This window comes from Astatotilapia calliptera, chromosome 23 (genome assembly GCF_964374335.1).
Source record: "Astatotilapia calliptera chromosome 23, fAstCal68.1, whole genome shotgun sequence".
NCBI classification, from domain to species: domain Eukaryota; kingdom Metazoa; phylum Chordata; class Actinopteri; order Cichliformes; family Cichlidae; genus Astatotilapia; species Astatotilapia calliptera.
This window is the reverse complement of record NC_137443.1, coordinates 2,140,105-2,167,500: the sequence shown is the minus strand read 5'-3', so window position 1 is coordinate 2,167,500 and position 27,396 is coordinate 2,140,105. Positions and strand designations below refer to the sequence as shown.

Here is a 27,396-nt window from a genome sequence, read left to right as displayed (position 1 = left end):
CAGGTGGCAGAGCAGGTCAGCCACTAATCAGAAGGTCGGTGGTTCGATCCCAGGCTGCCTCCTGCCTGCATGCCAAATATCCTTGGGCAAGATACTAACCCCATGTTTGCCTACTGGTGGTGGTCAGAGGGCTCGGTGGCGCCAGTGTCCGGCAGCCTCGCCTCTGTCAGTGCGCCCCAGGGCAGCTGTGGCTACAATGTAGCTGCCATCACCAGTGTGTGAATGTAGTGTGAAGCGCTTTGGGGTCCTTAGGGACTAGAAAAGCGCTATACAAATGCAGGCCATTTACCATTTAGAGATAATTTAATTATCTCTAATTTAATTTAGCCTTTTGTTTATTCCACTTTATTCCTCTTGTATTTACATGTATTCAGTCGGGTCTGTATCCAGCCCTTTTTAAACTTCTACTTTGATCTCTAATTTTTCACTTGGTGAGGGATTATTATGATCTTCCTGATATGGATTATTTATACAAGCTGGTTACATGTGTGTACAAAGTTATTCCAAGAACTCAAAGCTGAGGTTCCCCTTTTCTACATCTGTATGTTCTCAGGAAAGAGGAAGCTGTTAGTTGCTAAAATAAGTTTATCACTCAAAAGTTGTTATATGGCTACATTTCATGTAGCTGATCGCACTATGTACAATTTTCTTTTAACAAAACTATACTTTAAACGATGACACACTGAACATGAGTGTAACTGGGGGTGTGTTATGTACAATAAACCAAATATATATTTGTTGGGGGGAAAAGGAAAAAAGGTGTAGTGTAGCTGATGACCTTACAAATACGCCTGAGGGTTACAGTGCCACAGTTTAGCCAGAGGAGGGAGCCAGTGCATCTCACTGGAGAGACTAACCCCCCTCCCCTACACACACACGGTTTTCTAGGTGCTAGAACTGACACAGATATATGCTGCCATCGTAGTCATCAAATCAGCTTTGTGCAAATTCAATTTCATCCAAGGACACGGCCGTAAATAAGCCGAGAATATCAGACAAATGTGATTAAAATTTCCTGTGTGCTTTGTTTATAATTTCATTAAAACTCTGAATCAATGTGAATGAATCTTTGTTTATAGTACCAAGACCCACAAAGGTAAAAATAGCTACAGTAGTGAAATCAAGTCTTATTCATACATAGTTACTGCAAAGCATGAACAAATTCCTACCCTTTGACCTCTGATCCCAGGTGTTTGACGTCTGACTGTGTTTGTAGGAGGCGGATTCGCTGCTCTGTCAGTCTGCTGTGGAGGTTCAGTCTCTGACTGGATGCTGAAGCCTACGGTGCTAAACTGGGAGATCAAATCAGGCGAGGGATGACTGTAAAACCTGTCACCGTCTGCATGCCCTTCCTCCACCTCTGGATCTGTTTCATTTTCATCTGTCTCCGTCCCATTAACTCCATCTCCACCTTGAAACGGGACTGTTTTTCCTGTGGGTGAAACAGTCTCAAACGTGTCTTCCATTGCCTCCTTTTCTATTTCCTCACTGGCTGAAACATTACTCATCTCAGTTTCTGTGACCCTGGGACTCAGAGCTTCTCCACTTTGTAGTGTGGGGGTTACAACCGTAGCTGCCCTTTCCACTGATACGTCTTCCTCTGTTGTTCTGAAGTCTTTAAAGGAGGGAATAGAGACTACTGGGACTGGACTGGTAACCACTGATGACAAAGCCTGTTGTCTAATTTTGCCTGTTTCCACTTTTTCTGGTAAAGGGTCCACAGTGGAAGCAACAGATTCTGTGGTGAATCCTGAAGCAGGAATAGATGAAACCGTCCCTGTTTTTGTTTCTGTATGAGTTCCTGATGAGGCAGCTGCAGCTGTGGCGTCCTCAGACTGAATGTTAGGGCTGGCAACTGTCATCTCGGCAGTTTGTGCTTCTGAGCTCCCCGTCCCAGTTATGTTAAGATGCGACTTGGAAAGCTGCTCATTTCCAGTCGAAGAGCGAGGCCTCGGTTCCGGCTTTGGCTCGTCTGCTTCTCTGTTGGTTGAACTTGTAGTATTTGTATCTAGATCTGCATGATTGTTCAATACTTTGGCGTTTCCATCACGTATGGGAGGATCAGGATGCGACTTCAAAGGGGAAGCGCTGCTTACTGGATCCAGCCTTGGCGTCACCTCAGTGTGACCAGCCTGCGAAGTCGAGCTTTGAGGGGAATTTTCTGAACTGGATGATACTCTGACTCCAGGCTGAAGGTTTGTCTCATCTACAGATCCAGCCTGCAGGCAAATCTGACCACAGTGAAGATATTTCACATTTTAGTCCATTTTCAACCATCTTGCAGTTTTCATTTTGCTAAACATTTAATTAAAGCATTTGATGCCTAAATGACATTCCTCAGTAAACTGCTTCTCGTGGATTCACACACAAGTCCAAAGCACAGTTACTCAGCTCGCAGACAAACGCTCCCTCTGTGGCTTCCCCCAGACACACCGGCCAATACAAACACAGACTGTACTATGGAAAAATGTTATTAAATGTCATAGATTCACACTTATTTGTTAACAGAAAAGCAAACAGGGCAGCACAGTGTGGCCTTATGAACTTGAAGCGTGAAGCTGTAGGGCTGAGGAGACATTACTAAAGGGTGTACACACTATCAGATAATGCTACTGCGTGGGTGTGCACCAGCTAATCCTAGCAGATATCTTCAGCTTTGTTGTGTAGAGATTACTGACCCTGTAACTTAGTCCAGCTTTGAAAGCCTGCAGCTTAGGCTGGCATCTAAATCAAATCTGTATAACTGTTAGTAACTCTTGATTACTTTAAGAAAGCTAAAGCATAGAAACCAGTTATGCTACACTCCACATAACACAGACATCATCCGTAAAAGGAACAAAAAGGAACACATATATATTAGGATGAGCAGCAGCAACAACTGATCTAGTGTGTTTTAGACACCTTAACGATCTCTGATAACAGGAAAAATAAAACGCTGTCAGAAATCAAACGATGTGTTTGTTTGTTGACTGTCACAGCGTTGTGTGTCTGTTAGACATGAGCACATGATGCTCTCATCTCCACGGCGATGCTCAGCTGCTGAAGGCAGAGGTTTGCCCAACTATAACTACTACTTGCTTAATCCTGACCCCAGATTCAACCTTAAACCAAGTCTTTGCCATGAAATGTTATGATTCACAGAAGTCGATGCATGTTAAACACATATAAATACCAGAGGAAAAACCTCACTTATACTTTAAAAAGGTGAGTTCTGTTTTTATTGTGGTGGACATCGACATCTGCATACCTCACTTGTCTTCACTTACTTATTTATTTATCTTCCATAATTTTTTATCCTTATTTATCTTTATTTATCTTGTTCTTTTAAACTAACGTGGTATTTGTGTACGGACAGCAAAGGAAGAATTTCGTTGCTCAGAGAAATGTCATTTCTTCTGTACATATAAACGCTGCTCATCATGCTACATGGTCTCAGCTGTGGCCACACGGGGATGCCAGAATCAGCAACATTAATATCTCACACAAACAGACTTCAGATGTTTTACTACATTTATATACATTACCATTCAGTGGTGCCTTAGTTTTTACTGTATTTAGCATATTATGACATAATATTAGATTATTATTATGTCGTCTGACTGTCCTGCAGATGACATAATGCTTTATTTTGTTGTTGCTCTTTCTGTATAGAAAAAGCTGACAAAGAAGGGTGTTTAAATCTCTCATAACCAAAGAAAAACCAGACAAAACCAAAAAATTATCTATGTGAACAATAAATATGTCAGGTAAAAATGACCAATAATCGATTCCTTTGTGAAAACATGCATCTGTCCTTCAGGCAGGTTTAGTACACTGACCTCTTCTGTCTGTGACTAATATGAAGGTCAAAACATTTTAAGGGGTGAAATTATTCTTCTGCAGAGAGAATATTTTATTTGCTATGTTGCTACAGTTGAAGTAAAAGTCCTCCACCATCGATGATTGTTTCATTTGCACATATAACAAGAGCCAATTACTTGAAACGTGTAAATAAAACAAAATTATTTAATTGCTACAGTTACTGAGAGAAACAGAAGAGGAGCAAAGGCAGGTGAAAACAGTAAATGTAAGTAAAGTGATTCTTAGTGTAGATGAGTGAGAAATCTACAGCGATCTGGTTTTTCCTTTACATTTCAGAGCCTTGTACCTTTACTCTTAACCTAAACAGAAATAATTACACTTTCTGCTTCTACTACTAGTTGACAGTCCACTGGAAAAATTAAACAGAAGTATATCAGCAGTATTTTTCAGAGATAAAAGTACTTCAGTGCAGCCAGACTTACGTAGCTCAGTAGCAGCAGCAGCACAGAAGAGCCCTGCATGGCTTCTGGTAACATCCGGACTCCTCAGTCTGAACTGTGTGCCAGCGCTCTGCCTGATAAACACCAGAGGATGCACTCCCCCCCCCTCCTGGAGGCCCGAGCCAAGCACTGGCCCGGCTGTCCGTTTGTTTGAGGCTGTGGTCATTTGTTTGATAAAATCGAGGAACCAAACGAGACAGCTGAAGGCTCAGCATGAGAGAGATGTCTCATTTAAACATTGTGGCAGCACAAAATCACATGAACATATCCATCTGCTGGTGGACGCCAGTGTCTTTGATCTTCAGCAAGCTAGCAAGTGCCTCATATCTCACAGTGTGAACAATGACAGACACTCGGGGGTGTTTTCGTCTAAGCTTGCTGCTGCACAGAAGGTGTAAGTCCTTTGTTTCTCATGTGGCAGAGACTGTCTGAGGTGAGACTTCACAGACGACACCACTGCACTGAGTTGGGCTTGGGATGAAGAATAAGACGACTACCTGGAGAATCACAGATTCACAAGCATAAGTGAGACCAGTGTTAAAAATTTACATTTTCTCTGCCATAAAGTTTATTTTTGGACACAAAAAGTAACAAAGACGACTTTTCTGTCATGCAATCGACCTATATGACCCCAGTCTGCCTAATTCACCATTGAACTTCACACTGATGCAACACCCCCATTCCCCCCACCTCAGTCTTCTTTGTCCAGGGTCAGAGGGGGAGGACTGTGGCCCAGGTGAGGAATGTGACATAAGGATAAAAAAGTGAGGGGCTGCTGCCTCAGAAGGGGATTTGTGACCACGGTTTGGGATTACAGTAAAGAGTATGTGGTGACGGAAAGCTCCTCCCAGCAGGATCAAGTTCAAAGTGTTGTTCTGAGGTAACAGTCCAAGTACAGGATGAATTTTGGGAGGGACTGGAGCCTATCCAAGCTACCATAGGACGAGAGGTGGGGTACACCTGAGGCAGATCACCAATCTGAGGGCCAGCACAGACAGAAAGGCATCCCTCACACTTGCATTCACGCCTACAGCAATTTATAATCACCAGTCATCGAACCCGTCTAACGGCATGTGTGTGGGAGAAAGCTGCAGCGCCCGGAGAGAACCTACACAGACCCAGGACCGTGTCCGTGCGACACGTGACGTGCTGCATGCATGAAGTCAATGCACACGCACAGTTTCCAGAAGAGTCCACAGATTTTAAGTCCATGGTTGTGACATCATAGTGAAACTAAACAGTGTCCTCACCGAGCGCTGCTTCACGTGTTGATGTCAAGTATATCACAAAGCTGTCAGATTCACAGGGCATTAGTACTCGGTATGGAAACATTCAAGGTCAAGTTAAAGACCTTTGAGCTAAATCCTTTCAAGCTGCACATCATGGAAAATGAATCCATCCTAGATAAACAAGCCCACTGCAGTCAGGTATGACCTTGTGAAGTCTCTTCCGAGAACATGCGTAATCTGTTTATCTACTGAAGACGACAGTCTCTACTTAGTTTGCATGTTAATTTGTGAGTAGTTTTGTTCCATTAATGGGTTTCTGCCTCAGAGAAAACAAACAGTAGCTTATTACAGCTAAGCCAATTACTTTTCAGACTGACTGATGCGGTGATGCAAACAAAGGTTTTGCCCAGCAAAGGTAGTCCCAGTTAGATGTTTATTTTTTAAAAACACCACAAAACTTTATACCTGGAAGAAAATGTGTTTAACAAGTTTGTGTTGCATTTCACTGGTAATATTTACAGAAGGCTGAATGCAGCATCTAATATCCTCTGTAATAAGTGCTGACTGCTGGTCCAGGAGCAGCAGTATGTTCACCTCGGCAGACATATGATGGATTATTGATAAGGTGTCTGAATATCCAGCTCCCAGAATATGCGATGATAGAGCAGCAAATATGTTTTATACAACTAATATACAGCGAATGACTCACAAACCCACTGTGAACATAAAAATCAACCTTGATGAGGCTATAGAGGCTGATTTTAGTGAAACTTTTGCTTTTTTACCCATTAAAACTGGATGTGATGACTGTGAGAGGAGACTGACTGATGGCTGTTGAGTTGTGGGTCCGAGTCTGCTCACAAAACAAACTCGACCTCTCACCTCCGTCACTTAAAAGCCCCAGCCTGCTTAATCCTTCACACGTATTTATTTTGGGAATATATGTGAACAACAAAATAGAAACACAAAAAACAGCGTGGGTATTGAAAAAGGGAAATTTCAGGCCAAATCTGGATTTTATGAATGTGTTACTCGTGTAGATGATTCCCAACAAGACAGGTCAGTCGAGCTTCCAACTCGTGTATTTTGTTCATTGCACTTTCATGCTCTCTTACAAGAATTGCAGGTATTTCACCTCCATTTAATAACAGTGATGGAAAAAGGCATAACGAGAAAGTCGTGCAACAAAGGGTCGTACATCCAAACCCAGTGGCCCCAGCTGTCTACTGGATTTAAACCAGCTTCTTCTTGCTGTGAGGCAACAGTGCTAACCACTGCTCGACAGAAATGGGCAGTAACGCGTTACTTGTAACTTTAACGAGTAAAGTAAGGGATTACTATTGCAAAAACGGTAATTAGATTACCGTTACTTTCCTGTAGGAACGCTGCGTTACTGCGTTACTAAAACCGTGATTTTTTGCGAGAATGTCTCATGACAGTGACGTAAGCGAGTGCGACGTTAGTGACAACAGCTGTGTGCAGATCAACAGTGGATCACATATCGAGTGCAGAGAGAGTATGAGCGTGCAGCGTTTAAAGCGTGGAAGTACTGACCTTACTTTGAGTTTGATTCCATAAAAAGTGACAAAAACATTAGTGTCCGCTGTGCGTGGGAAGAAAACTTCTTTTTACAGCGAAAAAACCCCTAAACTTCCAACAAGCACCGAGTAGCTACGAAGTAATGGGAAACTCACAGAGAAACTCGCGGATTCTTCCACTGACCGCGGCACACCTGCACCAGGGTAACCCTCCGCCTACCGCAGTCCTGCTTTACAGGTGAAAATAGAGCAACAGGACCGCTGAGTCTTTGACTTTATTTATTTTCTGCTGTGTTTTACTTGCATCTATTTGAAAGACTGAGTGTAAACACAAAAAATATTTTATTTTATGAGCTGGAATGTGCAGAAAATAGGTTTAAATGTTAAACTAATTTCTTCCAGTCAGAGAATGTTGCAGATAATTAAATCTTTGCTTGATGCATAAAGTTAAAAGATTAAAACTAATAAAACAAGTTTTAAAAAGAGACTTTTCCATTTGATTACATTTTGTATGATGGATTATGCAGAAAAAGTAGAATTGGGCTGAAAGATCTATCGCTTTATCACCTACTCAGGTTGTAAATTGTGTTTTTAAAAAGTAACTAAGTAATTAATTACTTTTGAAAATAAGTAATCAGTAAAGTAACGGGATTACCTTTTTGGGGAAGTAATCGGTAATTACTGATTACTTTTTTCAAGTAACTTGACCAACACTGGTGCTCGATTTGGTTGCACGCAGCCAAATTCTTGGCAGTGACATCACTCAGTGAAGAAAAGTCAGGTGACCTCTTTTTAATTGTCCTTTGTGAAGCTCGTAGACAGGCATCATGAATAAAATAAAAATGTAAAGATTGCAATAAATTAAACATGGATTTATTTTGTACAGTTTATACTACATATTTACCAGAAAGCTTCTCTATCTAAGAAATCCAGGCTTGACAGGGAACTCTTTGGGTGAGTTTTCCCCAGGCACAGATTAGGCTCTTCTGTACAGACAGTAAGGTGAAGTCCTAGGCTGCACTGTACATGCTAAGCATGGCCTCATATACTACAGGTAATCTAACTGGTATACTGTATAACTCAAGTCTTGCAGTCAGCACACTTCAAAGGTGGTGTTGTTGCTAAATGACACCGTCTCTTCATCGCGACTTTACGTTCAGGTCGTCAGCGGGTGACTTTGACCCCTCAGATATATCCCGTTTTCACATTTCAAACTCAACATATTATAACAACACAACAACACGTGATATAAATATACATCTCATTTAGAGGGAACGACAAATCATCTATAATTTTGAAATGTTGCAGAGGGAATGCCGGGAATAAACATTTCTCTGCTTTGCTCTGTTTCATAATCACATTGTTGGCAAAATGAATCTCAGTTAACATCATGGGCACACTAAAACAAAAAGTAATCAGGCGTCTTTAAGACACGGCTCTCTCACCCATCTCTCGTTATCGCTGTCACCGTGATCATGCATGTGGAAATTACTAGAACTCTGAAGCTCGGAAAATACTGAAAAGCCTGCTTTTTGTTTGTTTTTTACTGACAGAAAGTGATGCGGTGGGAGCACAGAGACTAACCAAACAGTAGCTTTGATTGCTCTTTTGTTGAAGCATCCATGTTGCATCACATGTATGAAAGACATCAAATTCCCATCACTTCTGTCATTACACGAAAGAAGGCAACACGCCCCGAAGAGGACACATCCCCGGCTCTATGTACAGGAGGAACATGGCTTTTGTCACATCTCTAACGCATCAGCAGTCGTTATTCAGCACAGACATGTGGAAACTGAACATCCATTTGGCTTCATGTAGTAACAACACCCAGGCTATCGGTCCTACGGATGGCTGTCCTCGTGCCAAGGATTTTGTGGTCCACAAACGGAGCAGATGGACACGATAGGATCTGTTCAGTTCTTACGTTAGTCATGATCGCACTATGTTGACTGACCCGTAGGGTAAAGAGTCACTTAAAGTCCTTCAGATTTCATTGGAGATCCCGAGTGAGTGTTTTTCTGCAGAGGATTTCAGAATTCAATGGTCTGGTATCCTGAGACAAAACCTCTCTTACTGTGTGATCTGCTCATCATTTGCACACACACAGCCCTGGACTATACTCCACCTTCATATACTGTTGCTTTGACATTGTGGCAAAAAAATAACTCTGTTACAGCTGTTCAGTTCACTAAACATCTGGTACTTGATTTTCTGTATTGATTGATTAATGCCCATGAATCTTGTGGATAATCTGCTGTAAACAGGAACTGTTGGGAATGGCTGGCTGCCCGTTATAAACTTGCCAAAAACATCTTTTTGTTTCAATGCACAACAATGCACAGACTAACAGCGACCTCCCCAAATGACCTGAACATGAAACTAAAATACATTCATCTTATTACATGTTTACATGCTACCTCAAGCTTCACTTACAGAAAATGCACTTAAATCAGTGTCTTGGATTCAGCTAGAAGATTTCCACATCTCACCATATTTTGTTCAAATAACACTCAAAACACAAAGTTGCGTGGGAAGGCTTGGCAACATGTGGGTTTGCCCGCAGTGAGCTACTAATGGTATTTTCAGTCTCTGCTGTTTTCGTGATTTGGCAAAAAAAATCTCTTTTAAGAGCGCGCACACAGAAATTCACATCCGTGTGCACACATGTAGTCTCCTCCAGCTACAACAAACGGACACGAGGACACATGCAGACAGACACCAGCATCCAGATAAACAGCAGTGGGACTGAGTCCTGCTCGTAATGCTACTGGCGCTGAGAACATCGGGTTCTCGGGGCCGCTGTGGAGCTAAAGCGTTGTGGTGCCGCGTGGGCTGTTCTGAGGTGCCCTGTGCATCCTCTTCATCGTTCTCTCTGATTTTTTTTGTTGTTTTTAGCAGCGATCATCCTCGTCTGTGTCACTTAAGAGCTCGCTGGCGCCAGCTGGACTTGTCTGGCCCAAGTGCTTTCGGAAATGCCCATTAGGGACCTGCCAGGAGTGTCTGAGCTGAGGAGCCGAGCTTATGGCATTGGCCCGACCCAGGCTGGTGGCCACGGCAGTCTCAAAGGTAAGCGTCTCCTGCTTCTCACTTGCTTCGCCACTGCTTAGGTCCTCGTGGAATGGGAGGTAGGGCTCCGATATGTAACGATGAGGAGAGGGGTGGCTCGGTCCTGAAACGTGAACTCCGGATGACCCCTGGACTGCAGATAAAGGCCTGCTCTCCTTGTCAACCTTCAGTGAGGCCTCTGTGGGGCCAGCAGGAGTGTCCTGAGGCTGGCTCTGTCCCTCATTTGAGGCTGCGGCTGCTGCTGTTGTGGAAGAGGTTTGGGTTCGGCAGACGAGAGGAGAGTAGGAGATGTAAGGCCGTGGGCGAGAGGGAGTCTGGGGCAACTGGCGGCGATTACGAGGAGTACCAGACTCTGAGGCTGAGTGGGCAGGGCTGTCTGATGTGTTCACCTGCAAATAAATCAAGCACAATATTGAGTAAAAGACTTTGCCAGAAAAGGACTGTTGGTTCTCATCCAGCAGTAGAAAACAGATCCTGATCCTATTATATGACAGATCTGCACAGTGGCCGGGTCAGGAAAGACTGAAGCACCTGTTTCTGTAAGGTCTGTGTGCGTCCTTCGCTAGGTGAGCGGGACCTTCTCCTTTCGCACGAAGGGTCTCGACTCCGCTCCTCGGAGTTGCAGCGCGACACATCAGGGGACAGCAGGTGGCGGCGCTCCTTGGATCGCCCTCTCTCGTGACTAATTGTTTCTTTGTGGTTGATTCTAGGACCTGAGAGAACAAGATCAAAGTGCCTTTGAGTCTGTGGCACCAAGACTTTGCAACAGTCTCCACCTGCATTCAGCCTACGTACATCTATCATGCATGCCCACTCCCCCCCACTGTCACTCAGCACCGGATGCCTGCAGGGCTGTTCTCAGCCCCCTGCTGTAGACCCTGTACACACAAGTCTGTACACCAACACACCCCACCAACGTCTCATCTCTGATGGAGATGATGAGACAGGGTACAGGGCCGAGGTAGTGCTCAGAGAAAACCTGAAGCTTAACATCCTTAAAACAAAAGAACTCATAATGGACTTCAGGAGGCACAGACAGGTCCTCTGATCGCCATAAATGGAGAATGGGTGGAATCTGTCTCCACCTTCAGGTATCTGGGCACCCACATCTCCGCTGATCTCACCTGGACCCAGAACACCAACGCCCTGGTAAAGAAGGCCCAGCAGCGGCTGCACTTCCTTCACCCAGACCGGGAGCTGCTGCTTCCCTTCTACTACTCCTCAGTGGAGAGCAAGCTCTCCGACTGCCTGGGTGTTGGCAGTGAATATGGCAAATATAGAGATTATATAAATTAGGCGTGGAATCAGGATTTTTTTCACTGAGTAACTTATTGAAACAAAGATGTAAACAGAAGAAGAAATGTCAGAAATTCTTTCAGCCTCTAACGAGATGTGGCTGTCGTTTAAGAAGAATTATTTACATATACATTTTATTGCTTTTGTGTTGTATTGCAGTACAAATATTTGCTCAAAATCACTCAGCAAAATATAAAGAATGAGAGGTGGCTCAAGACTTTTGCACAATAGTCTTCTTTTGACCAGTTTCCCCCCAAAACTTTACTCTGAATCAGAATCAAACCACAGCAGCTGCTTCACGGTTGTAATTATGACCTCTGTAGCTCCTCTGTCGGGGCCTGTATGTGGCATCAGGGCTGATCCTCTCCAGAGAGTGCTGTTCCTGCCAGAGACCGTTCACACACTGGTCTCCGATGGTAGAGAAGGAGCGCTTCATCAGCCTACTGTCTGCAGACATCCCAGGCTATATACATGCAAAACAACCAGAAGATGCATTATTTAAGTAACCAGGAATGACACCAACGAGCACACAAACTCACTCTGGCGTCTGTAATAGTCATTTAAAATGTGCGGGCAAATTGTTTCTATTCACTGCTGTCAAGGAGCAAATACGAGCATAATAAATGCGCCCTGTGTGGATTTTAATAGTTTATTGATTTTTAAAGCACCTACTAATATAAGATCTGTTACTGAATATAGGTTTGAAAAAAGGTTATTACTGTTTATTACCTGAGGATCAGCAGCCAGCCTGGGCATGGACGACGCTCTGATAGATGCTGTACGCTGAGGTGATTTCATTAGCGTTGGGTCCTGCCGGGCCTGCTGCAGCACTTGGTTATACTCTACTACTTCTGGGACCTGCACAAAGACCACAGAGGAGCAGGCTGAGCAAACCTTATACACTGCTTTTGCTCACACTCGACATACAAACATCGAATCAACCGCACTGTCATCCTGCTACGAGACAGCGCCGAAAGCTGAAAATCAACATTTTCTCAACCTTCATTGGAACAGATGATTTCGATTTCATAGTTGTTACCAGTGTGTGTAAATGATGATGGTGGTGGTGAATGCGGTAGGGGTGGTAGGGCGAATGGTAATCATCTTCATCGTCTTCCTCTTTCTCCTCTCTGGGGCGGGACAGCGGTTGCAGGAACATCTCTTGGGGAGAGATCGGGCTGAGTGCCACAAAACCTCCTCTGGTACTAAGTGGACGCAGAAAAATATCATGGGTTTGCTTCAACAACCAGAATTTGTATTCTCTGCCATCATAAATAACTGAAAGCTAGTAACTTTTGGAGGAGATTAAAAGTTTAATATTTACAGAGCAGATCCAGCACTATGCCTTAGGAATGACAGGGATTTGGCGTTGCATAGGATTTCTTGTGGAAGAGAGGAAGCATCCATACGCTGGAACATTGGAGCGTGTTTCTACGAGGAGACAAAGAAACATATGGAAACAGGAACAGGTCACTAGGATAAACATACTAGGGTAAGAAACATGAAAATCAAAGGGCCTCCTAACAACACTGCTTATGATACATATGTCAACTATTTAAACAGCTGTTTTATGTGTTTTTATGCGGCTCAGTGCTGCTTTTAAAGCATTTTTTGAATGTCTGTAGGTTCTCGGTCATTCGGGTCATGATGGGTCGTGATAGTCTTAAGAGCCTGAGTTGAGTTCCAACTGAACTTCTCTTTAGCTTCTTCAAGACATTTCACCTCTGATCCAAGAGGCTTCTTCACTTATAAAAACTGATGAAGAGGCCCAGGCATTTAACCTCTGTAGGGTCGTCCTCATTTACCGTGAGAAGGTGAAAGTTGCAAACGGTCCTCGACAGCTGTGAAGCTGTGGGTATAAGGGACTGATCTTGTGGCCATGTTGGCACGGTCCCTGCGAGTGGTTATGTTTTACGGTTCAGATTTTTGTGAAGCTGTATGCAGAGTGCTGTGATAGCACTGGAGTCTTGACCTGTATGTTTCATTTTAGGCCCTTTGCTGTGAAGCATTTCAGTTTTGGGATGTTACTGGGTTTTGGTTTCTGTGTTTAAAAGATCAAATAATCTCAAACTAGTTTCTCAAACAGGATAAATTCCTTGTACTCAAACGGTCTCAACAATCACTAGATTTCAATCCAGTAGAGCACCTTCACTGTGCTGTGGAACAAGAGATTCACACCAACTGTGCAAGTCCATCATGTCAACATGGACCAGAATCTCTGAGGAATGTTTGCAGCATCTGGAGCTGAAGTGCAACTCACTGCTGGAAAGATGCACCTAATAATAAAGTGACCAGTGAGTGTGTAATGTCTTTGTTGTAACATGTGTTTGCTCTCTTCCTCTGGTTTCCTGCGAGCGTGTGGATGTCTGCTTTGTGCTGAATGTGGACTTTTATTCTGCCTGCCTCACCTCCTGCATTTGGGCCTTTTACTCTGCAAACCACAGCACATGCAATTATATTTCGTCTGATTAAGTTAAGTTTTACTTTAATACTGGGCTTGGAGATGACGCACATTTAAAAATAATAACCCTAAGAGCCTAATTTAATACGTAACTATGGCACATTAACATCAGTGGCGGTTCAGCAAGATGAGCAATTTAAAAAAAAAGCACCTGTTCCTCCAGTTGCTGTCGAAGCTTCTTGGCTTTGCTCTGCTTGTAATAGTCCATGATCATCATGGCAGCATAGATCTTACCTATGGTCATGTCACTGGCTGTAAAGGAGAAGGCAGAAAGCAGTGAGATATTATCCACCTCTATCAAACTGAAACTATTTTCCTGAAATAACGCCGGTGATGGCTCGTAGGATAATGCAATATATTTTTTTACTGGTAAGTCATGATGTTGATTTTACCTTTGTGAATTGGAACCAGTAGGTCCAGCGTCTTCTGAGAGAGATGAGGCCAGATCACACTAATCTCCTTCTGCAGATCCAAATCCATCTGATTCCTATCTTCCCCTCCTTCAGATAAAAAAATGCCCAAAACACAAAATTAGACATAGAAACTGACCCACATTTAAATAAATGCACGGTGTGTCTGTTTCTGTCTAACCTCTGGCTATCTTGACTTCAAGAGCAGTGCGGATGAGGGCCATCAGGGTGGAGGTGAAGTGGACCGTCATGTCATCGTCCACAGGCATGTTCATCAGAACGAGTCTCTGTTGACATCAGCAAAGGTTTCATAGTCAGTCATAATTCACAATACCAGCCGGCAACGGCACAACATGGCACAGTGCAACCTGAGCAACGACGGCTGTGACTGCTTATCGCTACACGAATTCTGATGCAGAGGTACGTGTACTCAAGCTAATTTTCCAAATACTAATTTAGCAAATGTTAAAATCAAAACATTGCAGAGATGAACAGTTACGAAAGCCAAAACATCACATTCATTATAAAAAACAACTTGATATCAGTGTTCCTCATTTAGATATATTTACATATCTAACATGGGGATAATTAACGGGAAACGGTTTCCCTGTAGCTTAGCTTTAAATTTGTTTTAGTTAAATCCACTTTGAATGAGATTACTGTGATCAATACAGGAGGAGAGAAAAGGCAAGCGGATCATTATTTCTTTAAATGAAGACAACATTTGTATTTAATGCCAAAATAAGACAGAAATAAGACAGATAGCCCAAAGAAATATTATTTTACTTGCCCTCTCTTGTCCTTCTATACTTGAAGGTTAAAAAAACAAACACATGCGATGGAGCATGCTTGCAGCTTCACTCAAACAGCATGCATAAAGCGCACAAAACAACGAGGCAACAAGAGGCTGTGGCAGGAGGCACATGCAGACAGGTAGATGGAAGAAACTAAAGTATGAACGCCGTGAGATCATCTGACAACAGACGCCGGCAGATCCAGCATGTCGATGTTTAACAACTTTCTCGTTTACGTCCCCTCTCTGGCTAAATAATCAACAGCAGTAACAATCTGTCTTTCATCCGTCCGAGTTCTCTGCCAGGATGCAAAGCAAACAGGCAAATCATTACTGTAGCGCCAACCATGCCCCAGTGGACACAAACGCAAACTTAAAACTGCTTTAACAAGCAATACTGCATCATATGATCGACACACACAAAAATGCTTTGCCTTTTTCAGTGTGGGACACACAAAATGATGTTTTACAGAGCTCATCTCTGCTGATTGAAATATGAAGGTGGTGCCTGTTAGTCTTGGTGTTCAGTCTACCTTATATGCCACCTTGGAGGGGCATTTCTTGCCCAGGCCTAGAGGTGGTGACATGTTGGTCAACATCTCATACATGTCAGTGTAATGGATACGACCACTGGGGGCGCCAGGTAGCCATGAAGAATGAGGGAATGACAAAAAAGAGAGGAAAGGGAAGGGAAATGAAGTGGACGATGTTGGAGGTGGAGGAGAAATTGAAAGACGATGGAGGTGTAGGGGAAGTGCAGTCCCAAGGGATGGTGGAGGAAAAAGAGGGGTAAAAAAAGAGGAACAAGAATAGAGGAGATACAAGAGAAAGGATTATTCCAGGCAATCACACACGAGGAGACTAAAGCAGGTTGTTTTCTTTCTATGCTGCCAACGGGGCATAGAAATCTGGGAAAGGAGAAAACCTTGGACAGGATGAGAAAAGGAATGACAGCCTTGCTGGATCTGGTGTAAATACTAAATACTTACATTGGGCTGTGCTGTGTGGGAGTGGGAAGAATGACAAACACCTTTAAACCAGATCCAAAAGGTAGAAAGACACTGGACTCCCTCAAATTGGTCAATTATTGTATCAAAATGAGACTCGAAGCCTCACAGAGGGGTTTTAGTGTAATTAAAGTGTATCTACTGATTTACAGCTGTGTGGAAATTGAGGAACGTCATGTGCCTTAGTACCCTAAGACTGAATTATTGCCATTCTTTGACCCGATTAACACGCCCCTAACGATCAAGCGGCGGGGAGGGGGGGTCACAGTTGGTGAAGGGAAGGAAAGGCAGGAAAAGAGGAAGTCAGGAAGGATCCAACATCAAAGAGGCAGAGGGGAGGTTTGTTGATATGGGGGAACCAAACCTTGCAAGCCACCCTGTGGGGGCAGTTCTTTCCAAAGCCCAGGGGAGGTGAGATAGTGCGTACAACTTTGTACATCTCCTTATAGTGGATCCTACCACTGGGAAAAACATACAAGTCTTTAGTCACGGTGTAATTACAGACTCATACTATAGTGCACAATAAGGGCCAATGAGGCGCTGTCCTCTAACTCAGCAGTTTTAGAAATTGCAACAATAAATTGGTGGTGAATAAATCACATTAATCGATTCTTAATCGTCTGATTTTTAAATAAAGCAGTAATACTTCCAGCAGACACAGGTCACTCGCACATTTCCCAAGTCCTGAAGAAAGAGAGTTAGTTATTGTTTGCTTTGCTAAACCCACTGTGGTCTGCAGATCGAACATGTAACAGATATCACAGGATGATTATAACAGATATACCAGGATCGATAGGTGGATGGATATTTTGAACATTTTCCACATTTGTAGATGCAGTTGTTTGGAGATGGTTGAACCTCTGTATAATTCTGCCTCTCTGAGATGCCTGTGAAGTCCTCGTAGTCTAAGGAGCTTGGAAAGAAAAGCATCTGGACTTCTTTAGGTTGCTTGAAGATGTTTCACCTCTCATCTGAGAAGCTTCTTCAGCTCTAGGGTCAAATAGTGGACAATGGACCCCCTAAATGATCCTCTACCTAATCACACGAGCCGAGGTGTGGAGACGGGTGTAGGTCACAATCAGCCGAAGTTTCTGCTCGTGTGATAAAGAAGAAGTAAAGAAGTCCAGACACTTTCCTTCCAAGCTCCGCAGACTCTCTGAGATCCCATTTTAGACCCAATAATGTATTTGACCTGTTACTAACTAACCCAGCAATTAGTTGCTAAACATTCCCCCAGCTGTTTCTTTTTAGTAACAGCTGTTTTTGCTCAACGTGCTGCTGTCATAAAATCCAAAATAAGCTCATCATTTTCATTAAATAATCACATTTTATGTGTTTTATTGTAAATAAAATATGGGTATATGAGACTGACAAACCATTGGATTTTGTTATTATTTACATTTCACGCAGCATTTCAGGTTTTGGAATTGGGCTGTGTAATCATAACGTGGATCCTATCCATGAGACGTATCAGACAAAAGATATTCAACCATTAATATCCAAATATGTTTATTGTTCGCACGTTTAAGGTGCAAACAATAAATGTATACGGCCATTCTCTAAGTAGTGCGATTCATGCTTCACATTTCTGCATCATACTTGTGAAGGTTGCAAGTTGCTGCTAATTTGGTGGAGAATTTTTCACCATTTTTTCACGACTGCAGAGAAACTTTCTTCTCCTCTTGTCTAATTAACAAGCATTACCAGTGATAACGGCGTTACTAACGGCGCTACTTTTTTCAGTAACTAGTAATCTAACTAATTACTATTTCTATCGTTACAACGCCGTTACCGTTACCAACAAGAAAATGCGGTCGCGTTACTATTTTTCAACAAACAGACGGTTGAAGCTGTGTTCAGCTTACCGCATGTAAGTAATCTGGGCGCTACAGCTTTTTGGCAAAACACCTGGAGCTCAGGGGGCAAAACAACCACATCAGTGCTGCTGTTTGACTGAGGAAGAATAAAGTAGTCGTGGTAAGCCAATCACATGACCATTTAAAGACAAAGCAACAAGGTGATATATACCAGTTTATAAATTGTGTTGATAGGCCGCGTAAAACCAGAGTCATGATAAACAATATTTTTATTTTTTCCTCAATAGTTTTGTCACGTTTACTGTCTAAAGACAGCGCAGCGAGACCTCTTATTTTTTTGGAGTGGCACAAATAATTTGTGGCATCTTACTGAAGAACAGCTGATTGTTCTGTTGTTTGCCAAAGTTGTACACAGGATTTTAAAATTAATAATTTCTATTTGCATTTAAAGTTAAGAAATATGATTCATTAAACATGTTTGTGGTTGTTACAGTAAAAAATATAACTTTCTACTCTGATTTTATGTTTTTTGTCTGATTTTAGATCAATTGCGTTAATACAGTCTGTCAAAATGAGAACATGACTGTAACTTCAGCCACGTGAGGCTGTGCTGAAAAGGATGAGACCAAACAAGGCAAAGTAAGTAAGCACTACTGAGTAAGGCAGTTTTTAAAGGTGGAATGTGGAGGGAAAATCAAAAGTAGTTAAAAATGGCCAATTATACCCTGAACCCCAGAGTAAAGCAATAGTTACTTTTCAAGTAATTAATTACTTTTAGAATCTTGTAACTCAGTTACTTTTTTGAAGAAGTAACTAGTAACTATAATTAATTACTTTTTCAAAGTAACTTGCCCAAAGCTGGGCATTACTCTTCACAGGGAATATTCATGAGCGTTACCAGAGAGCACTTGAAATGAAATCTCATTATTCCCTTAAAGTAAAAATATGTGAACGTGCTCTTTTAAAAGTGTCAGAGACCAGTTCATGTATTATATCACAGGTTTCCACATCATATCATAATCATAATACCACCAGTAGATCAACTTTGTGTGTAAACTGGAGTAAAGACTCAAGGATACTGACCAGGCAGCTCGATCGTACTCCCCCCAGATTCGAACAAACTCATCTAGGTGGTGGGGACCCAGGATGGACGAGTCTCGGGTGAGATATTCAAAATTATCCATGATTACAGCCACAAACAGATTCAGCATCTGAATGGAGAAAGCACAAGCTGCATATAAATGTGCCAAACGTGCTGTGGGAAAAACTATGATTATTCTTGTTGCAAATAAATAAAGGGACGAGCAATGGCCAAGATTTTTTTCTCTTACCAGGAAGGAGCTAAAAAAGATGAATGAAACAAAGTAGAAATAGGCAAAGTCGGAACCACAGCCCCCTTCCGGGTCTGTCGACTCTGATTGGAGCAACGGGTCCGTTTCACACTTCTGTCCTCCCAGACAAGACAACATGATTTCCTGCCACGACTCCCCAGTAGCACTCCTTGATACAAACATTAAACGACACCAGGGGGAAGTAGTTGTCAGGACACAGTCATGCCTGCCATCTGGAGGGTGCAACCAGAGTAAGACTTGCAGCTCCATTTCAGAAACAGCTTTTAGATGCGAGATTTAGTTGTTTAGTGGATAAAACTGAATACTGCAGCCACACGAAGGAAAACACTGGTTAGAGAAAACTGCGACCCTGTCCAATGAACGTGCACGGTAAACTTCTGGACAACCAGCTGATCACCACAACTATCTGCGGATAAAAGCTGAGTGCAGTTAGTGGGCAAGCACAGATTTGTCCTTACTGTAAAGAGGATGCCGTCCTATTTGTTCTGTAATGTGACGGAAATAATGCTAATTTATGCAGTTGTTTCTTTTGCACTGTGTAATGTTTCTAAACGTTGCACTAAATACTTAATAGACTAAAACCTTGACATGTCCTGAATGTATGAGTCAACAACCCAGTTTGCCCATTTTTCATTGATGTTTCTTTTGTTTGCTCATGTTTCCTTTGGTGTCCTAGTTTCCTGTCCCAGCTCTCCTGAGACATTTTTGTGTTTTACTGTAAATAACATATAGATGAGATTTTCATTTGTTCTTATTTACGTTTTACACAGGATTACAGTTTTTTACCTCTGTCTCCCCTGCTGTGTTAGCTCTGTGAAGCTGGCATGTCTCAGTCCTGGACTCCTGGTGTTTTTTACTTCCTGTTTTATTTTGACAGTCGATTGTCCTGTGTGTTATGTTTTGCTTTCCCTTTAGTCTCTTATTAGTATCAGCTGTGTTCCCACCTGTTGCCTGTGTGTCTATTGTCTCAGTTTCCTGTATGCGCCGTGTGGTCCGTGGTTCTTAGTTTCTGCTTATCCAGAATTATTTTGTCTACTCCGGTAGTTCTGCTGCCTCGGAGTTTCTTTCTGAGTTTCTCCTGCACTTGGGTCCTACCTTACCTGCCACACAGTCATCCTTCAAATTTATGCCACATGAGAACAATGTTGAACTCCACCATGAGACATCAACACAACTCAATCACTCAACACTTTCTTCCAGACATCTGTTTACACTAATCTGTCAAAACTCTCAAAGTGTCTGCCAAGCAATTTGATAACGAGGTAAGAAGTTCAGTGCACTTGACTCAGGGTAGCCCCGGGGACACTGGGACAGTAAAGCTCTTCGCTACTGTAATCTCGCGACATAATTCAGACTACAATAGAGAAACTTATTTACTGGAACTGGAGCGCTGTTAACTGAACCCACATTTTTAGATTACATAGCTTCCAATAGTGCATCTATTTTAATCAGGTTGCAGGTACTGAAGTGTCCTACCTGAATAGCAGCATCAGAGCACCAGAGAAGGATTTAAAGTTGTTGTGCTGGTTAATGTGCGTCTCCTCGTTCAACTTAATGTTCCCAAACACCTGATTGACACACACAAACAGGCAAACGAGGACAAACTTACTGTTGCTCTGAAGGATTTATTTCACCATAAAAATACACCTAGGATGCAGGGGAACTTCTCACCTGCATGCCAATGATGGCATAGATGAAGAAGAGCATGGCAATGAGCAGGCAGACGTAGGGCAAAGCCTTAAAGGACTGAACAAAGGTCCACAACAGAATACGGATGGTGTAGCCTTGTCTCAGCAGTTTAATCAGACGGGCTGCTCGGAACAGCTTCAAGAAACTCATGTTGATCGTATCAACAAACTGGCAGAGAGACACAAGATGGGAGAAGTTGAATACTGTGACAGCATATTGAAGCAGAGGAATAGTGCTTTTTGTTTTTTACCTGCAGGTCTACCACGATCTCAGTGATGCTGCCCAAAACGGTGATGAAGTCAAAAATGTTCCACGTGTCTCGAAAGTAGTTCTGTTGAAACAGGAAAGCTGTTCTGAGTCATTTCCAAACACTTGTTGAATTCACTCTAAGGCTTTGCGTGTTTTTGTCTCCTCTCACCAGAAAGCCAAAGGCCAAGATCTTAAGGATGCACTCGACAGAGAAGAGAACAGTGAAAGCCGTGTTCAGGTGCTTCAGCACAGCCTCGTACGCCGGCGGGGCAGAGTAATACTGGAAACGCAAAAGCGGCAACATGTAAATATAAAGTGATCTTTATTATGAGGAGAAGTGGATCGTTTTCCAGCCTGTTCACTGCGCATCAACCTCCTCTCTGATGGGTGTGAACCCTGCACTCTGTAGATCTGCAGGTTGATGGAAGATTCCTACAGACCCATAAATAGTGCCTCTGTCTCTGCACCTCTCATCTGTCGCACTATAAAAGGAGTCATTCCTCTAGGGGCGGCGGCCACAGTTAATGAGGTCATGCAAAATAGCAGCGCACGGACATTATAGATCAATATTTAATACAGGCTGAGTCACTGAGCGCCTGTCTGTCTGAACAACCAGCACAACCCCAGAAGAGGCCAGATCAGAAAATAAATACTGCAAAAACATCAGCAGATCCAAACGCAAACATCACAGCGCGTTCAGGCGGCGCCGAGAGACGAGCACATCCTTTATTTTACCGCAGAGTGACGCATCTCGGCTTATTTTAAACCCAAAGTGTTAACAGTCGCACTTTCATCACAGAATATGTTGCCGAGAAGTGATGCAAGGTGTGCTTTCCTATCAGCAAATGGATGTGTGGAAAATAACACACCAGACTAAGTCACTGCAGAGAAAGGAAAGACGTGAGGCAGATAATAGCGCTTCTGCTTTCATTTATCACTAATCTAATGCTCTGCTCTCATTAAAAAATGCAAAATTTAATAAGTTCTCTGATTTCTTTCCTGTCGTTTCCTCCTTTTCCTCACCTTCATCATCAGCACGATAGTGTTGAGCGCAATCATGGCCAGGACGGTGTACTCGAACGAAGGCGACACAACGAAATGCCACAAACGGTACTGGAACGTGTGCCGATTCTGCGGCATGTATCGGGTCAGGGGCTTGGCGCTGATGGCAAAGTCTATGCATGCCCTCTGAAATACAGAGAGAACCACAGTTAAAACACGGCAGTAAGCACAAAGAATCAGCTGTGCCGTAAAATAAATGTGAGGAAATTCTGATTAGACAAAAGCAAAAGACTCGCTGACTCTAAGAGAATGAATTGTGTGCTGTATTTTTGATTGATGGGGCTTTTCCATGTCTGATCTTTAACATTATTGACTGCCAAGAAGAGCTGCGAGCAGCATCCTAACTAGCATATTTAATTTCACTAGATTGTACCAATACTGATTCCTGCATGTCATCACCTCATTCTTCTCCAGGCTGCACTCCTCCATCATCTTATCTCCCTGCTCCTGGAAGGTGATGATGATGAGAGCCACAAAAATGTTGACGAAAAAGAACGGGAAGACGACAAAGTAGATGACGTAGAAGATCGACATCTCCATCCTGTTGCCGTGGCTCGGACCTCTGTCCTCTTCTGTCACATCCACAGAGTGCTGCAGAACCCTGGGAAAGCAGCGGTGCAATGCTAAACCAATGCTGATATAGATGCTAATCAAACCATGACCGACAAGAACCAAACAGCCTTTATATCAGCCTTCATATCGGTCCTAGGACGGTGTGTGGAGGAAATTTTGAAGAAGCTCCAGCAACGCCTGTAGTGTAAAGAGCGTTTCGTCATCGGTGACGCCCCTGATGAAGGCTGCAGACCAAAATGCTGCTCAAGCAAAAACAACAAAGTCTAGAAGCGCTGCTGGAGCTTCAGCCTTCTTCTCCGTGCCTCCTGGAAGTAGTGAAGTTGTGCCAGAAAGCGTTACTCTGTGCAGGAAACTTTCTCTTTCTGAACATTATTAGATCATGTGTTACAGCAGCTTTTTCTTCTGAAATTGTTTTTAAGAATTTGTTCGCCAGGATGGAGAGCAAATACCAATTTCCTAAGTGGCTGAGGAAATCATTTCCAGAGGTTTATTTCCTGGCAACTGCCAATAAAGAAGGGCTGGGACAGTGCAAACCCACGAGCCCCGTTTAATCTGTAGCCTGAGATTAAAAAATTGCAATATAGTTCTTGAATGAATCACATCTAATAAATTTCCTTCATGAAAGGTCACACTGGAACCAGAGGACAAGCCAGATGTTAAATTGTTATAAATGCACATAAAATTAAACAAGGCTCCAATGAAAGAAAGCTGAAATTGGCACGAATATCTAAAGTTAACTCACTGAGGCCATCCCTCTCCAGTGGAAACCGTGAAGAGAGTAAGGAGCGCCCAGATGACGTTGTCGTAGTGGAACTCATGCCTCTTCCACTCTCTTCTCTTCACCTCTTTCTTGTCTTTCCCGTAGTCAATATAGTAACCCCTGAAGGAACATACAACCATCGTGGTGAGGTTGTTTTTGTCATTGTCGTCACTGGTCTTGGTTTCCCTTTGCCCCCTGCTTCACCTCCCACCCTCAGCCTCAACTTCAACCACACCCAACTCAACACACAGACGTTCATACCATCACGCTTACACATTCAGGTTTATTAACCGCATTCTCCTCAAGTTACAATTTAATGTATAAAATGTAGAGATATAAGAGAGCATTACTGGCAGTCTTTCTCTGTGTCCTTCGAACTATCGGTGCAGTAGAAAAACTTCCCCTTGAAGAGTTGAACAGCGATGACGGCAAAGATGAACATAAAAAGCTTGTAGACGATTAAGATGTTGAAGACGTTCTTCAGAGACGTCACTACGCAGTCAAACACCGCCTGGAAGAGAGGAACACGGATACTGATCAACCATGGCCAGTCCCCGCTTCTTTATATTTTGCTTCCAGGAAGCCAGACCACCTCGCTATTTTTACAGTGGTGCTGAGCAATACTTCTCCAGGCTTTCTGATGGAGATCTGATCAGTTAGAACGGGTCTCCACGCTTCAGTGCTCACAGTTTGCTGCTCATGCTTTATTACTCTTGTCTGTCTGTTCATTTGGTTTCTGTTCTCTCTGGTTTGCAACAAACAGTTATAAGAAAAACACAGAACAGACCCTCATGTGCAAGGTTCCCTCTAATTCCTCACGTGTCAGAGCAAAAACTCCCTGAGCTCAGGACCACTGTGAGCAGCAGCAGACGTGTGCATGCACTGTGGTCACGCCAGCATCAAATCCATCCAAGTTACATGGTTTATTAAAATAATCAAATTACAGCATTTCTGTTATAGTACTTTTAATTAAGTGCTATAAGTCACTTAACAATGAAAAATCTTGTTCATGACCTGTAGCATGTTGGCACTACTGGAAGTAAAATAAGTTGAATTGCAATTTTGAAAACACACTCAACATGTTTTTATAAAGCTCTGCGTGAAGTCCCTGCTGTGGTCTGGGAGAGAGTCCTGTAACTCTTTGTCTGCAAAATACAGTATATAATGACCAATGTTGGGCAAGCCATTTTGAAAAAGTAATTAATTATAGTTACTAGTTTAAAAAAAGTAACTGAATTTTGCAAACAACAAAGTTATTTGCAGCTATTTATCTAAAAATGCAGTCAATGCGTTTTTTTTAAAATAACTATTTACAGAACAATCAGCTGTTGTGCATCAAATAGGATGCCACACAAATTATTTGTGCCACTCGGAGGAGCCTGATACCTGCAGGCCCGACAGCAGCAGGTGTATCACTCCACCTGTTTTTAACCTGGAGACAGTATTTACATTGTAATCTGCCTTTAGTAGCTTTTTGGCAGCACATTCAGCAGTCACCTCATTGTTCTGACACACACAGCAAAACTGTCTGCTACACAACACACTGACTGTAGACTCCAAGCACGCTAAACGTCACAAATCTCTAACATCTCAAAACTCTCTCTCTTTCGCTCCTCCTAAACAACCAAATGCTGCGTCGCCATGTCATTTTCTGATTGGTTGACATGGGATATTTTTCCACCAATAGGAAAGGGTGGGGTTGTTTTTTTAAACTCACAGGCAGAGCGCTTTCTTCCCGTGGTAAAAAAAAACAACGACACTATTCAGAAAAAAAAACACAATAAAAAACATAATGAATAATAACTCTCGTTTTATAAAAGCTGGTATTTAGTTTGAAGTCCACACTTTTCCCGTCAATTGTTCCGTCTGTCCTGCTCACATCGCCACTGGCTGTACGCGTTGTCATTAGCGTGTCTTCACTCCACATCGGCCATGCTGCTTTGCTAGCTAAAACACTGGTGGCGGCACATAAGGACGCTGTCACAGCTGCATAACACTAATGTGAATCGCATTATAAGTCACCGGTCACTTACTGACTCACACTGCAAAACAACACAATGTTACGTATTTATTTTAATTTCAATTGTGGTTGAGCTTTTTTGTGCGCAGCGCAGAGTTCCTGTGCGCAGTGACCGGGTCGCGCGCGCAGGTTTGAAGGACCATTGCATATGTAACCTGTTGTAGTACACAGCTAACGCAGGCATAAACGTTCTCCGTGTTATCGTCGGGTCTTACCACGACGTAACTGTTGTTGGGATTTAGTGCTACATAAATAAAAGTGAACTGACATAACAGGAAACAAAGGAAACTCTAAACCTGAAGCAACGTGCAAGTTCATGCTTGAGCTCTGACATACAAATGTATGTGACTGTCAACATTTTTACCAAATTTAAATTCTGTCTTTTAAATTTTTATTTAATTTGATTTCTCTTTGGTATAAGAGTATATATATTTTTAATGAACTGCCTCATCAAAACCAAAACAGACAAATAAGCCAACTACAGTCAAAAGCATTTCACACCTTTAGTTTAGGAAGCCTCTTGATGGTCTTCAGTGGTCTGAGGACGCGCAACACCCTCAGAGATTTGATGGTTTTGATATCCCGTCCTTTGTTATTTCTGTACAGAAACACACAGCGTGAACATCGTTAATGCCCCATTTTGGCCTCTTCTTCTTCTTTTTCACCTTTAACCCACAACAACATGTCACAACATGTATAACACGTTTTACTAATTTGGCATTCTGCAGAAATTTAAATGACTACATTTAAAGTTAGTATTTTTCATAAGAGAGGACTTTTCTTAGTCTTTTACCCCATCACATTGCTGCTGGTCAATCCCACAGAGGCATCATCCACAGACAGTTAAAGCAGGAGAGAGGGACATTTATAACAACAGTTACAAACCCATAAAGGAAATGGAACAGACTGTGATGCAAAAGATAACTTACAGTTGATTTAGAGACACTTTTGTGTTAAGACATATGATTAGCTCATGAGACTAATAAAAATAAATCACGTGACTGACGTGAGGGCGAAGGCCACCAGCGCTCCCACCACCACGACGAAGTCGAGCATGTTCCACAGGTCTCTGAAGTAGGAGCCATCGTGGAGGAGCAGACCCTGATCAATCATCTGGAGACAGCACAGAGCCAGGCGGCGAGTTAGAGGTGATAATGAGTCAGCGAGGAAAGATTACAGCCCTCAACTTGCTGCAATAAATCCATGTTTGTTACTTCAAGGCTGAAACACAGCAGAGGGTCGTAATTCTAACATAAAACTGGTTACTTCAACTTCTTTGGTAGTCAGATATGCTTTCATAAGAAACCGTTTTTCTGTGTTTGTTCTGTCTGTTGCTGAACTCATCCAGCTAAACCACAGGATGTCTTTGAATTTAAACCCATTAGATACATTTACATGATTCAGCAGCATTTCTTCTGACATTTTTTCATAATAACTCACCTTTATTATCATTTCAAACGTGAAGACTCCAGTGAACACGTAGTCAAAATAGCGCAGAACCTGTAAAGTCACAGCCAGAGACGCTTTAGAAATATCCGAGATGACACACAAAGGGCGCAGAAAACAATTTCACAATGTTTTTTCTTTCATATGCTTCCTGATAGTCGCTTAGCGGGAAAAAGTCCCCTCAAATGACATTAATGCAGCACAGGATTAGCCCCGCTCCTCCAGTGAATAACCAGGCTCAGTGTGTTTCAGACCTCATTTGCCACACTCATCAGATATAATTGCCCCCCCCATCAAGCGGCCTTTTGCAAAACAGTTTAAGGA

At 42.7% G+C, this 27,396-nt stretch overlaps 2 protein-coding genes across 4 annotated transcripts in view; both read right to left on the bottom strand.

The window, feature by feature from the left end:
* Window positions 1-2,231, bottom strand: part of LOC113016533 (uncharacterized) — a 30,846-nt gene extending 28,615 nt beyond the window's left edge. Inside the window, exon 1 of one of the 2 annotated variants that reach the window (XM_080297219.1) lies at window positions 1,170-2,231. Coding sequence is in view for 1 of the 2 variants with exons in the window: in XM_080297218.1 (XP_080153344.1) it covers window positions 1,170-1,862 (693 nt within the window). In the remaining variant the exon portion in view is untranslated. The remainder of the gene's footprint in view (window positions 1-1,169) is intronic. The other variant, XM_080297218.1, reaches the window with a different exon arrangement.
* Window positions 2,232-7,845: 5,614 nt separating this feature from the next.
* Window positions 7,846-27,396, bottom strand: part of cacna1ea (calcium channel, voltage-dependent, R type, alpha 1E subunit a) — a 59,407-nt gene continuing 39,856 nt past the window's right edge. The window contains exons 22-44 of one of the 2 annotated variants that reach the window (XM_080297214.1): window positions 27,067-27,126; window positions 26,633-26,739; window positions 26,128-26,224; window positions 23,957-24,117; window positions 23,589-23,726; window positions 22,673-22,874; window positions 22,235-22,399; window positions 21,381-21,491; window positions 21,213-21,293; window positions 20,945-21,130; window positions 20,750-20,841; window positions 19,253-19,421; window positions 19,005-19,132; window positions 16,469-16,565; window positions 14,486-14,591; window positions 14,287-14,394; window positions 14,046-14,146; window positions 12,758-12,864; window positions 12,473-12,638; window positions 12,163-12,291; window positions 11,749-11,896; window positions 10,669-10,850; window positions 7,846-10,526 (exon numbers count right to left, since the gene is read on the bottom strand). In XM_080297214.1, the coding sequence (XP_080153340.1) occupies window positions 9,963-10,526; window positions 10,669-10,850; window positions 11,749-11,896; window positions 12,163-12,291; window positions 12,473-12,638; window positions 12,758-12,864; window positions 14,046-14,146; window positions 14,287-14,394; window positions 14,486-14,591; window positions 16,469-16,565; window positions 19,005-19,132; window positions 19,253-19,421; window positions 20,750-20,841; window positions 20,945-21,130; window positions 21,213-21,293; window positions 21,381-21,491; window positions 22,235-22,399; window positions 22,673-22,874; window positions 23,589-23,726; window positions 23,957-24,117; window positions 26,128-26,224; window positions 26,633-26,739; window positions 27,067-27,126 (3,405 nt within the window). In that variant the 3' untranslated portion in view covers window positions 7,846-9,962. Of the gene's footprint in view, window positions 10,527-10,668; window positions 10,851-11,748; window positions 11,897-12,162; window positions 12,292-12,472; window positions 12,639-12,757; window positions 12,865-14,045; window positions 14,147-14,286; window positions 14,395-14,485; window positions 14,592-15,630; window positions 15,728-16,468; window positions 16,566-19,004; window positions 19,133-19,252; window positions 19,422-20,749; window positions 20,842-20,944; window positions 21,131-21,212; window positions 21,294-21,380; window positions 21,492-22,234; window positions 22,400-22,672; window positions 22,875-23,588; window positions 23,727-23,956; window positions 24,118-26,127; window positions 26,225-26,632; window positions 26,740-27,066; window positions 27,127-27,396 lie in introns of both variants that reach the window. The other variant, XM_080297215.1, reaches the window with a different exon arrangement.